At 59.0% G+C, this 12,931-nt stretch overlaps 1 protein-coding gene across 2 annotated transcripts in view; it reads right to left on the bottom strand.

The window, feature by feature from the left end:
* The window catches only part of APBA2 (amyloid beta precursor protein binding family A member 2), a 63,357-nt gene that overhangs the window by 9,295 nt on the left and 41,131 nt on the right, over positions 1–12,931 (bottom strand). For both annotated transcript variants that reach the window (XM_007456422.1, XM_007456423.1), the window contains 4 exons: positions 7,438–7,623; positions 3,644–3,823; positions 2,587–2,799; positions 1,013–1,132 (listed from right to left, as the gene is read on the bottom strand). In XM_007456422.1, coding sequence (XP_007456484.1) covers positions 1,013–1,132; positions 2,587–2,799; positions 3,644–3,823; positions 7,438–7,623 — 699 coding nt within the window. The remainder of the gene's footprint in view (positions 1–1,012; positions 1,133–2,586; positions 2,800–3,643; positions 3,824–7,437; positions 7,624–12,931) is intronic.

The following is a 12,931-nucleotide window of genomic DNA, read 5'->3' as shown; positions in this document are numbered from 1 at the left end:
CCCCCCCCCCCCCCACGTTGGACTGTGACCCAAACAACAGATTAGCTCTCAGTCCACTGAGATCTGGGGTACATCTGTTACAGCAGCAAGTGCGCCCTAACCCAGAGGGGACAGAGATGTCCTGTGACTCTCCCCGGCCCCGTGTAAACTCTCCACACTCCTGCACCAGGTAGTGACGGGGGAAATTCTGTCTCATTTGTAGCCCTGTTTCCTAGAACGTTCTCCCAATGTGTCCCCTCTGTGACCGTGGAGGGACATACACGTCTTCCCCCTCAACCCGACACCACCCCCATCCACCGCACAATCTCTTCCTTGGCTTTTTAGCACTCCGGGCTGGCTTAAGCAATCTGGAAATGACCGGCCTTCCCTCTTCTGTCCTCCATCTGTGGCCACATCCCTCCCTGCCCACTGGGACCTTTGCAGGAGAAACGACCCAGGAAACAGAGCTCACGCAGGTCAAAGAGGAGGTGGGAACTCTGGAGGGAAGAACTCCAGCCTGAGGAACAGGCACAGACTTTTGGCCAGACCAGCACTCATTCAAGCCCAGCATCACCTCCTCCTGGAGGCCCTCCTGCCTCCTCAGTGGCTGGGGCCCCGCCTGACACAGCTCAGAAACCTCACACACGGCTCGGAATGGGTGAGTGAATGAGCAAATGAATGAATGAACAAATGAATGAGTGGGTGGGTGTCTTGCACACAGTGACTCTGACACTGCCATCGGCTGCAGGTCCCAACTGCAGGGGTGGGAGGGCTCCTCTCTCCACTCCAGAGCAGGGGTCTGCAGAGAACAGCCACCACTGGGACGAGGGTGCCGAGGGCAGGGCTGGAGGGACCCATGCCATGACCACACGCTGACCCGCCCGCCCTGCCTGGACTGGCTGCTGGCAGCCGTGCCCACTGGCCGGGACCTGCCCCATCAGACAGGAGCGGTTCTGGAGGGACAGAGAGCTGCCCCCCAGCTCCCTGCACCAAGCCGTCCACGTGCACGGTGGAGGCTGCCGAGCGGACTCACGATGCCGTTCTGCACGCTGAAGCCCAGCTGGTACTTGAGGTCTGGCCGCTTGATGAGGACGGTGGTGACCGGCGGGCAGCTGACGATGTTGAGCTTCACCTGTGTCTGGTTCTTCAGACCCTGCAGAGGAGGAACAGGAAGCCCAGTGGGTCTCAGATGCCGCTGGGAGGACAACCTCAGGGGCCTGGGAGGGTGAGCCAGTGGCAGGGCAGAGCCCCGGGAGCTGGGGGACCGAGCCAGGCAGGCCCCTCCCAGCCCTGGTGTCCCTCTGTGCGTGGATGCAGGCATCACCCTGACCAGATGCAGGGGTGCTGGGCATCCCAGGTGGCAGTGTGTGCCGTGGCCCCTGTGCTCTGGTGTGCCCTTTGACATGGGAAAAAAAAAGCTGCCCTGGGGGCAAGGCCAGGCTCCGAGCGCCTCTGTGCACAACCAAGAAGCCGGCACCAGGTCACCCTTGGTGGTGCCCAGGAGGGGACCTGGCCATGCTGAGTGCAGGAGGACTTCCTGTTTGGGAAGGTGGGGGCACCTTCCTCAAAACAAAGCATCCTCCAGTGATGGACTCTCATGCTGGGGGTGGTGCGAGGACAGGGTGTGGCCAGCAGAGCGGAAATCTGTCAGCAGGAGGCTCTGGTGTCTATGCTGAGACAGGCCAAGGAAGACCTCAGGCCCCAGAGGACAGTGGATGCTGTGGCCATGGTCCTGGGGTTGGGTGGGGGGAGGGGAAGGGGCCCAGTGGCTGCAGCAGCAGGGAGCTTCTCCTCTGTGCACATGTGCGTGCGCACACACACACACACACACACACACACACACACACGGCCCCATCAGAGCCCAGGTTAGAAACTGCCCCAGGAGCTGCAGCCCTCAGAGCGAGGGTCCCGGCTGGCCAAGCCTCTGGTACCTCTGATGAAGGCCTCTTCTGTGCCTGTCTGTCTGTCTAGCTGCACAGTACCCACTGGGTCCCCAGGTCCAGGAGCCCCCTCACAGGGCCTTCATCTCTGAGTGACAAGGGAGAACAGAGGCCCATCCTCCAGCTCCGAGACCACAGCAGGGCTGGAGGGAATGAGCCGCGGGACAGATGGCCCCCCGTAGGCTGAGCCACTGTCTGGACCCTTGAACAGAGCAAAGGCACCGCCGTGCTGAGGTCCCCCTGGATGGCTGCCCGACACTTCAGCCCGGGGGGCTCTCACAGACAAGCAGGGGCCACCTGTTTGTGTCCCGTCAGCGTGACCCTCTCTAGGGAGGGTCTGCACCTCCCGAACCTGCAGGCTCACGGGTCAGACAGTGAGAGCAGCCTCCCAGCTCAGATCCAGGCAGGGGAACCAACCTCCCTGTTTGCCCAGCAGGTGAGACTGTCAGCGAAAAGTCCCAGGCAAACTGAGACAACCTGGTCACCCGACATCTATAGGTCCTCGGCCCTCACCTGGGGGCAGCCCAGGTCCCTCTCTGATGTCAGGGCCGTAGTACAGTCTTAGGTTCAAAGTCACTGGGTGGGTCTCTCTGGGCTCAGCATTCTGGTGGGTGAGGGGGGGATTACAAAGCAGCGAGGATATAGCGAGGTGGGGCCCCGCACCCACCTTGATGATGCCCTGGCAGGTGGCGAGTGGCAGCCCCACCAGGCTGGTGCCGTTAATGGACATGATCTGGTCACCGATACTCAGCTTCCCTGAGCGGGCAGCTGGACCTCCATTCATCATGTTGGCCAGGATCACGGTGGGTAGGATGGAGCCCCAGCCCGACTCCACCACCACCACACCCAGGATCTCACCCTTGTGCTTCTCCAGCTGCAGCTGCAAGGAAATGGGCAGGGTAAGAGAGGCCCACCTGAGATGGGGGCTGGGGGCTGGGCCTCTGCCCAGCATCCCGGAAGGACCAGCCCGACCCGGGCCAGGTGCCTGCCTTGCCCTCAGAACCGAGGCCACCTCCTTGCGGCCAGCCTGCTGTCTCCCTGGCCTCGTCCAGCTCTGGCTCCCAAGCCCTCCTGGGACCCACCCAACCATCCTGGGAACCAGGAGCACAGACCCCCTCCTCCAGCCCCAAGCTTGGCTCCAGTGTCCCGGCTCCTGCCCCCGCCACCAGCCCCACGGAGGCTAGAGGGACGTGTTCTTAGAGTCCAGATGCACACCCAGCCCGGCCCCCGCTCTTGTCTGGAAAAGTCCTTCTATTTTCTCTCTGCCTCACGGGTCACTCACAGAAAGCTGCCTGTCATTCATTCATTCAGCAACAAGCCAGGATCATTCAGTCATTCCCAAGCAGTTAGGGTACAGGCCACCCCCAGGGATTTGCTCCTCTTCTCTGAAGAACTTTCTAGAGACCCCTGAGCAAACCCACTGGAACCTGCCAAGGCTTCACTACGGGCGGCCTCCCAGCACCCTGGGCAGAGCCCCAAGTTCCCCGTTTTCAAGATGCCTCCCGCACGCTTTCCAGAAACACCTCGAGGGGCTGAGCCCCCATCTAACAGCAGCATTAAAAGGCACATTTTCAAGGTCATTTTAAGACTGACCGTCAGCAGCTTCTCCCCTACATCAGCACCGCATTCCCACACAAGTGCTCGCTGCGAAAGCAGGGGCCACACACCAGGAAGGCTTGACCCCGCCCGGCCCGCCAGCTGTGCCCCCCATCCCGGGCACCCACCTCTTTGCAGTTCTCCGAGTTGGAGAAGTGGATGAGGTCGTCGTTGTACATCTCCTGGGTGTTGATGATGTCGCTGTACTCCTTCTGGCTCAGGTCCTCGGGGTTGATGCCGTTGGCCCGCAGGAACTCCTGGTAGGCCACGCTGAAGGCCTGGCCGATGGACTGGGCAATGAGCTGAGCCTGTGGGGAGGGGCGCCCAATGGAGACGGGCAGGCGCACGGGCGCCAAGGGGGGGCCACAGAGAGACCATGGCCCGGGTCTCTGTCGGGGGAGCCCTTCTGCTGCTGGTGCCCTGCCTGTCCCCACCCGAGCTCCCTTAAATTCCAGACATCCTAAGACAAAGCACAGTTTCCAATAACGTCTGGGGAAATTATGAATTATTTGCTAATGATCATAGTTTCATTGCTTTCACTGGCGACTGTACTATATTTTCTTTTCACCCATCTTTTTTTTAACAAGTGTTTTATTTATTTAAATATTTATTAATTATTACATTTAATGAAATTTAAACTAATTTATTTAAAATTAAATTAATATTTATTAAATAAGTATATTTATTTGGCCCATGAGGGCTCTTAGTTCCCTGCCCTGTGCAGTGGAAGCGTGGACCCCTAACCACTGGACCGCCAGGGCAGTCCCCCACCCATCCTATTCTTAACACAGACTGGGGGGTGCATCCTCTGGGGAATGTCACAGAGACTGTCAGTCACCCACCCAGTAATGACTTCTCTGGAGCAACAGGACCCAGTCCAGCCGCGGGGGGGTGGTGCAGGCAGGATGTGTGCCCAGCTGCTCTCGTGGGGCATGTGGATGTGTCAGGCTGAGGCCAACGAGAAGCATGCGACCTTGGGGACACCAGCACAGGGCAAATCGTGGAGCCAATCACTTCTTTCTACTTCAACAGGCCCACTTTCTATGGACTGGACTGAATCTGATACTGCAGAGGCCCAGACTCTGAACAGTCACTGCCAAAGCTTACATGCCACCTGCTGGTGTGCAGATAAAGGATCATGGGAAGTGAGGGCTAAGGACCCAACTCCTGGGCCACGTCAAGTACCCTGGCAGCCAGGCAGCTGGGGGAGAGCAGTGGGACCCCTCAGCAAACCTCGGGTCAACAGGGCCTGAAAACATGTGGAATTGAGGGGTTCGGCCTGAATCCCATTCTTGCTCTACACGCTGCATGATTCTTGGGCTGCGAATGAATAAGTCTTTGTGAAAAACGCGGGCTGGGCTGGATAACAGAGGGAGAGCTCGGAGCCCTTCGATTCTAGACCAGACGGCCCTCCCAAAATTGGGCCCCGAACGGTCGGCAGGAGGGAAGCCCGGGTCCACTACGCAGGACCAAGCCCTGACCGCCCGCAGGAGCAGCGTCCTGGCAGTTTTGGCGGCTCTGCTCAGAGGGAGAACCAGCCACAGGTACGGAGCCCCGGGACCACCAGGTGGCGCCACTGGCCCAAACGTGTATGGAGACGGTGGAGGGAGCTCCGCGGTGGCAGGTCCTGGAGAGCGCCTGGCCCGAGGCTCAGGCCAAGCTGAGGATCCAGTGGGGCCTCCAGGAGGAGGCTGGTCCCAGGATGGAGGGTGGAGGGCCGAGGGCCACCCAGAGGCCTGGATGTGCCCTGCCCCCCCTGGGGGTCTCAGGTTTGCTGACACCAGCTGCCCTCAGGCCTCTGGGTCCATCTTCCTCTGACTGGGGTCCCCTGGCTGGGAAGGGGGTGTGACAGCATCACTTCCTTCCCCCCGCCCACTGCCCACTGCCCTGAGCCTCCTCTCTGAGCTCTGCCCGGTCGGCGCCCATCACCTGGGGGAGCGCCTGGGAGGGCAAGGTGGTCCATGCCTGGGCTCCATGCGGCGCAGTCCGGGAACCTCGGCGTCTTCCCATCAGCAGCTGGCTGCAGTCTCCCATCCCCCGTCTGCCCTGAGTCCTGGCATCCCTGCCACCTGAGCTGGGGCCAGTCATGAAGGATCGCCCCTGCCCCCAGGTCACAGCCAAGGCTGTGAGCCCAGAAAGGTAGGGAACGTCACGGGGGCCTCCCCGAGGGGCTGGCATTGGAGGCTGGCACTCAGAGGGGGCCTCCTGCAGGTGGGCGAATAGTGGGGGGCGCTGCCCACTTCTTTGGCTCACCTGCACTGCCCTCCACTTTACAGAAGGGAAATGGAAACTCTGAGAGGGCCACCAGGGTCCTTAGGGCCACCTTCCATTTTCTCCAGGTGTCCCCCTCTGTTCTCACTGGACCCTGGATCCTTCACTCACCCCAGCAGCAGTCGGGCCCTGATGGGGCCACCATCAAGGTCCAACTCTCAGGATGGCTGCTCCATCCCCTCACGCCCCTCCCAGCCCATCCTTCCCATGTGCCTTCAAGGACCACCTGGAACTCCGCCCCCACCTTTGCTCTCAGCCTTCTCTCCCACGGAATAGAGAAACCCAGGCCACAGCAGCACCCAGGGTATGGTGGGCACCTCGGAGCCCCTTCCTGCTCCCCGAGCCAGCAGACTGTTCACCCCCTGCCACTTGGCCTGCTTCTTGCCGCACCTGCCCATCACCACAGCCCTTCTCCAGGACCCATCACATGCCCCCAGGCCGGGTCTCTGAGACTCCTCGAGCCGTGAGCCAAACAAATTCCCATGCAGGTGTCCACAGACATCTGTATAATGGTGAAAGGAACACGTGTGTGCACTGGTGAGTCTGTATGTAAATCTCCTCTCCTATAAATGTGTCATTGCTTCAAAGCACTTGTAGGTGACTTCAATTTCTCAGCAAAAAGGTCACTGCCTCCACCCACCCTGCATTCAAACATGAAAACACTGGGACCCTTCCCCACTGCTCCGGGTCCCTGACACACCCTCAAGTCCCTTGGTAACCGAGAATGCCCTTTTTCCAAGCATCCATGGAGGAGAGAAAATTTTTTAAAATCCTGCTCTGGCAACAGCCCCAAGAACAGCTCAGCTGTTGCCTCCTGGGTGATCCTGAATCAGATCTGCCCTGCAGGAGGCAGCCCAGAGACCCCGCTCACCTCCTGCCCTGCGGCTCCCTTCCCCGGTCCCTTTCTCCCTCTTCCAGGCTCAGAAAGATGCTCTCATCCCATCCAAGGAAGGAGTCAATGGGCTTATGGTCTCTTAGCGAGTCTGCGGTATTTTAAACGTCAGAATTACAGTTGACCCGTGAACAAAATGGGGATTAGGGGCTGTGACCCTCTGTACAGTCTATAAAAAATCTGTGTCTAACTTACAGTCAGCCCTCCGTACCCGCAATTCCTCCGTGTCCGCGGTTCATGATCGCGGAGTCAACCAAGGCAGATGGTGTAGCGCTGTAGCATCTACTACTGACAAAGGTCCATGGGTAAGTGGGCCCTCGAAGTTCAAACCCATGTTGTCCAAGGGTGCACTGGATTTTCCAACTTCTTATGGCCTGAAATGGCCATGAGCAGAAGCAGAGGCGCTTCCCCATTTGCAACCCTGGAGTGTGGGGCGTGCATCTCAGCAGAAAAGTTAGTCAAGGGCTACTTTATTTGGGGAGAACAAGGTTTTGTTAAAGGACCTTGTCAAAGAGCTCCTCGGCATATTTAAGTACGGTTCCATTTACAAACAGCTCCTGAAAAACTTATTTCATGAAGCGAAACAGAGCTGTGTTCACGGTCTCTGCAAACTCAGAGTGTTAGAAAAATCACCACTTCCACTGGAAGCGTCCCTGATGGGGCACAGAATCCACATCCTCTGTGTGCTTTCCTGGGACCACAGAGCCCATGGGGCCTGGGCCGTCGGGAGGGGAACGTCACACCCGAGCGTTTACTTACATCCTCGGACTCAAACACGTGGCAGATCATCTTATACTGCTTCTTTCCCTCCTGGGCCCCGGGGGTGGTCTCGATGCAGTCCTGGGAGGCTGAGCGCGGCATGCGGCGCCTGGCCATCAGCACCACGATGTTCCCGATGTCCGCGATGTAGGAGATGGTGCGAAGGGCGTGGTCCATCATGGTCTCCTGCCGCGAGAGGCATGAGAGGGCCTGCGTTACAGGGAACGAGCCCTAAAACACACCCAAGTTTGGGGGCTCTCAGCCTCGACACTCCTGACGTTTGGGGCTGGACCATTCCATACTGTGAGGGTGTCCTGGGCACTGTAGGACATTTAGCAGCATTCCTGGCCTCCACCCACTAGACGCCAGTGGCATCTCCTCCATCCCAAGTTGTGACGACCACAAAGATCTCCAGCTGTGGCCAGATCTGCCCTGAGGGACAGAGTCTCCTGGGTAGAGAGCCACTGCCCCAGTGAACAGAGCATTTTAGGGCAGTGATTCCCAGTCAAGGTGATGTGCCTTCACCTTAGCCTTGCAGCTTCCAAAATGATGCTCGTGGGGGCATGACGCTGGGTGGGGCTCCCGGTCCTGTGGGGGAGGGGCAGCAGCTGAGGCCCGTCCCCACCCGATCGGAGGCCATCTGTGGCTCTGGAGAAGGCGCCTCTCCCTGCAAGGCAGGCGCCTGGCTCAGACTTCCTGCCAAGCAGAGGAGGAAGGCTCCAGAGCCAGTGTTTCCCAGGGATGAGCTCGTCCCAGGAGCTCAAGCAGCATGGGCCTGGGCAGGGGATCCCGAGGCAGCCCGCCTGACTCTGATGGATGGGTCTCCGCAGTCTTTCAATCCCCCTGAGGCCCTGGCGGGCCCATCACTCTCGATGGCTTTTGTCATCTGGCAGAAATCTCTACCAAGCATCATTCCCGGGACCCCTACCTAACAAGGCTGCACACAGAGGCTCTGAGAAACTAATCAGCTGGTCTTTTATGCCTTTGTCCTCTTTCCAGAAAAGAAAATGGGGCGTTTCTGCAACCCCTGCAGCCCCTGTCTTCCTCACAGAAGCCACTTCTGCACACTTGCCTTCCTGGAGCTGCTGTGTTTTCTGGCCAGCTCGGGGTGGGGGGGGTGCGGTTTATAACCACAAGAACCCCCTTCCAGGAGGGGCCGCTGGAAAGGGGACAGTGGAGGTGGCTCTTCGGCATCTCTTGATTTCCAGCCACTTTCAGAAACACCTGACTCAACCCCCAGGTGTCAGAAATGAGCTTCTCCCCATCTCCGAGCACCTGTCAGTGGCAGAGCCCGCTTCCTCCCAGACAAGGCCGCCCGCCACGTGGCCTCGTCCCCTTCCTGCCCCAACCGGCCACTCGAGTTCCCACAGTCTCTGCATCTGTTCCTGCCTCCCAGCTTCTCTGCTAACATTTCTTATTATATAGTCAAACCAATTTCCGACCACCACACTTCCAGTTCATCCTCAGCGACCTCAGAGCAAATTCTCAAACGATCCACGGTGCCCACAACTGGCCAGGCTACCCCCGACACCTCGGCCAGGCAGCCAGGCCACGGCTCATGGAACCTTTCTGACCCACCTTCCCAGCTCCTGTTCTCCTCGTTCTCGGCGAGGGGCCAGTGCTCGGTTAGTTCACCTTTAGGAAGCACCATCCACCCCCGACCCCCAGCTAATAACCCTGCATGACCTTCCCTCTCCCCAAGGCCAGTTCCGAGGTTCCAGGGTGTGTAGTCAGGGAACCCGGCCTGTCTCATTCAGGGCGGCCAGCATTTTCTCCTGAGCACACAGGGAACCAGGTGTGTCCCATCTTCCCAGTGAGATGGGGGCTCCTCGGGAGCCAGGCACCTCTGCTTCTCCCACCAGCCCCGACCTCCCAGCCAAGAACGCTACGAGCAATGACCCAGACACCCGCTGTACTCCAGCAAGACAAGTCATTGACGTTTCCATCATGGAAGAGAACAGAGAGCAATCCCACCAGATCTAGTTCTCAACCGTGTGTGCAAACACCCCGAGTTCTCTCTCTCCCCCAGGGCCTCTTCATGTGAGGGGGACAGGGCCCCAGCAATGGTGGGGCTTTGCTTACCAACCCACAGGAGACCTGCTCCCTGCAAAGCAGATGCAGGATGAGGCCACCAGCCCTCACTCCCCACCAGGCTCCGCAGAGGAGGTGGGTGGGCATGGACAGGGGAGCAGACTCTCCCCGCTGGTGGGGAGCAGACCCAGGAGGGAGCTGCTTCCCCTGAAGAACGAGGACTCCCCACGTGGGGAGACCCGGCTGTGAGGATGCACAGGAACGCCGGGAGAAGGAGATGAACAATGAGAGAGCAAGATGCCGGGCACCGACCACGCCGCAAACTGCCATGGTGAGGAGAGCCCGATGGGACAGAGCGACGGGGGCTTTCCACTGGAAAACGGGAAATGAAAACACTCTTTAAATACCTCCGATGAGCAGAGGTGAAGCTCAACCAGAGAAGGGGGAGGACTCTTAAAGTTGAACTTCAAAGACCGCTGGAGGGGCAGTAAGAAGGACCATGACCAGCTTGCCTCCTGCCAGGGACCTCCAGCGAGATGCTGCCCGTCGAGGACCCTGTCCTGGTGGTCCTGGATGCCGTCCTCGCTTTGCCCTTCCCCTGGCCTGGCACAGCTCGGCCGACCCAGTGGCCATGAACCTGAGCCCTAGGGAGCTTCGGGCTTCCCCAGGACACCTGACCCACTGGAGATCAGGGGCACATCCTCCTCCACACCAGATCCCAGTCATCAGTAGCACGTCCCTGGGGCAGCCCGCATAGGCTGAAAACCCTGAGGTCTCCTGCTCTGTGGTTCTGAAACATTCCTGTCCACAGAGACCTGGGGAGCCACGGGAACCTCCAGCAGCCACCAGAGGCTCCAGGGCAGGAGCTGTGACTATGGGGGCTCAGCCAGCCCTCCGCAGAGGATGCGGGCAGGGAACAGCATGTAGGAGAAGATGCCAGGAGGTCTATGGTGGCAGTCAGGACTCTTGGAGAGAACCCGAGAGCCAACGTGGAGAAAGCAAAGCTTCAGGAAGAACACAAGAGGGCAAAGAGCCAGCACAGACAGATGGTCAAAACCACAGCACAGCCCTGCTCTGTAGCCGGGAGGTGAGCACCGGCCAACAGATGCTGGTCTGGGCAGCGGCTGTGCATGACTTGGCCACGATGCTGCGGCTGGTGGGATGGAAAGCCCACATGTGTTAAGGACCGACCTTGAACGAGCAAAGCAAAGGAAATTGTGGCTTCTGGCTCTGCCCACTCTTGGGAACGGACGCCCTGTCCCCGGGCCCTGTTCAGACACCAAAGACCCAGAAGGAGGGAAGGGAGGAGTGAGGGGAAGGGGCTGGCATGTGTGAGCCCTGCTCTGAGTCGCCTCATCTGTCCTTCAAGGGGCCCGGCGCTGGGCTCTCCTCTGAGAATCAACAGGGCTCCGAGATATCCCGAAACTTGTCCAAGGCCTCAAGTTCACAGGGATGGGCCCAGTTTCCAGTCTCTGCTGATGCAGGAGCATCAGAGAAGGGCTGACAGAACAGGCCTGACACTGTCCACAGAGAGCCTAACCGCAGGTGGCCTTCAGCCCGTCTGGAAACCTGGATTTCAGGAGGGTTCCAGACATGCCACCCGACATGGTAAGAGTGGCTCACCTTGCCTGAGGCATTTGGGCAAGCAGCGTGCTCCAGCCTGAGCCCCGCTTGCTTTCAGGAGCCTGGGACTTTGGTGCATGGCAGACAGCACAGGTGCCTATGTGATGACCAGCCCCCAGTAAAGACCTTGGGCGCTGACGCTCTCAAGCTTACCAATGGCCCACGTCTCACACGTGCCGTCGCAGCTCGCGGCTGGGAAGTTCAGCTCATCCTGCGTGACCCCATCAGGCGAGGACCCTGGATTTCCCTGGGCTCAGCCCCAGGCATCTTCTTCGCTGGTTTTGCTCTGTATCCTGGTGCCGTAGTAAATCACAGCCTTGAGTACAACTATATGCTGAATCCCTTGAGGCCTCTTATCAACTTATGGAACCTGGGGTGGTCTCGGGGACCCTGACAGGTGGGTGGATGAGGGATGAGGGCTGGGGGGCGGGAGGGAGGATCTAGTCCAGACAGTTTGCCCACGGAAGATCAGGAAACAAAGCCCGAGGCTGTGAAGTGTCCTACGCCTGACCCGGTTGGGTGGCTCCCTCAGTTCTCGCCAAGTTCAAGGCCCCACGGGGGACAGGGCAGCTAGACACAAAGATCAGAGGGCCAAGACGGTGGGTGGACAGCAGGGCACGGGGGCTGGGAGGGAGCCGTAGCAGGAGCCACATCACGACTCCACTCTGACTTCAAGACACACCCTGCAGCCTCCTCTGTCCCCACACGTCAGGTCTTCCCACCACTGGGTCCTGAGGGGTGACAGCCAGCTCATCCGCTACCTGAGAGCCAACCTGTGCTCCTCCCAGAAGCCCAGCGATGGGCATGGTCCACCCCAGGAGAGACCAAGTGAGAAAACACTGAGGGAGTCAGGAGCCACTATCTACGCTGTGGGACCAGGGTGCGTACAGAGCTGGTCTCAAACAGGAGGCACATGTATGAACTGGCTTTTAAAAACAGATACTGTCCAGCTGGGTTCATTTTTAGGGCCCAGGATCCACGGCCCCCCAGCAATGATGGGCAGAGCCAGCAACCCAGGTCTCTGCTTCTGTGCCTCCCTCCCCATGGACAGGAACCACGGCTCCTTGAAGAATGGCCGGTTCCACGTGTCGGTCAGGGAGCGCAAGGAGGGCGGAGAACATCTCATGGTCTCAGGAACATGTTCGGAGACCACGGGCAGACTGCCAGGACGGTGCAGGGCCCAGTGGGAAGGCCCTGGACAGATCTGGGTGATTTGAGCACCCAAGAGAATAACGATGGTAAGGGATTACAACACAAGTTTAAAAAAAAAAAATCTGGGAGTCCACAGTGAAAAGAGAGAGAAAAAAAGAGGGGAAAAGAAAAAAAGAAGCTCTTCTGCACAGAAGCACGTTAGACAGTAAAACTTGGAAGCAGAACAGAAGAGAAAATCACCAGTTTGCATTTCTGACGTTGTAACTGAGTCTGACAAGGTCACTGCTGGATGTGACACCATCGGGCAGAGGGTGCTGGGGAACTGGCTGCCCACATACTCAGCGTCGCGATATGGACCACTTGCCAACAGCAAGAAGTAAGGGGCCATCACCCCGGCATCTGGCTGGCCTCACCCGTCCCCAGAACGAGTGGGGCCCTTCCCCATCTCTGTCCTCGGCCACCTCCCTCCCTCCTGCACTGCAAAGCTCATCCACCCGTGCCCTTGCCCACACCCAGCTCCCAGCCCCCTCCATCTGGCTCCTGTGTCTGCTTGCCTGTCTCCCCACAATGGCAGGCTTGTGCACGGATCCAGGCACAGGAAGACGAGAAGAACTGAGGTCAGACACGAACTGGGCACGTGGTTTACAGGCAGGAAATCGTAGGACCCTCCCCTCTGGAGCGCCACCGC

Source organism: Lipotes vexillifer, unplaced genomic scaffold (genome assembly GCF_000442215.2).
Source record: "Lipotes vexillifer unplaced genomic scaffold, Lipotes_vexillifer_v1.1 scaffold1467, whole genome shotgun sequence".
In the NCBI taxonomy this organism is placed as follows: domain Eukaryota; kingdom Metazoa; phylum Chordata; class Mammalia; order Artiodactyla; family Lipotidae; genus Lipotes; species Lipotes vexillifer.
The sequence above is the reverse complement of the archived record's forward strand: the minus strand, read 5'-3'. Positions and strand labels throughout refer to the sequence as shown.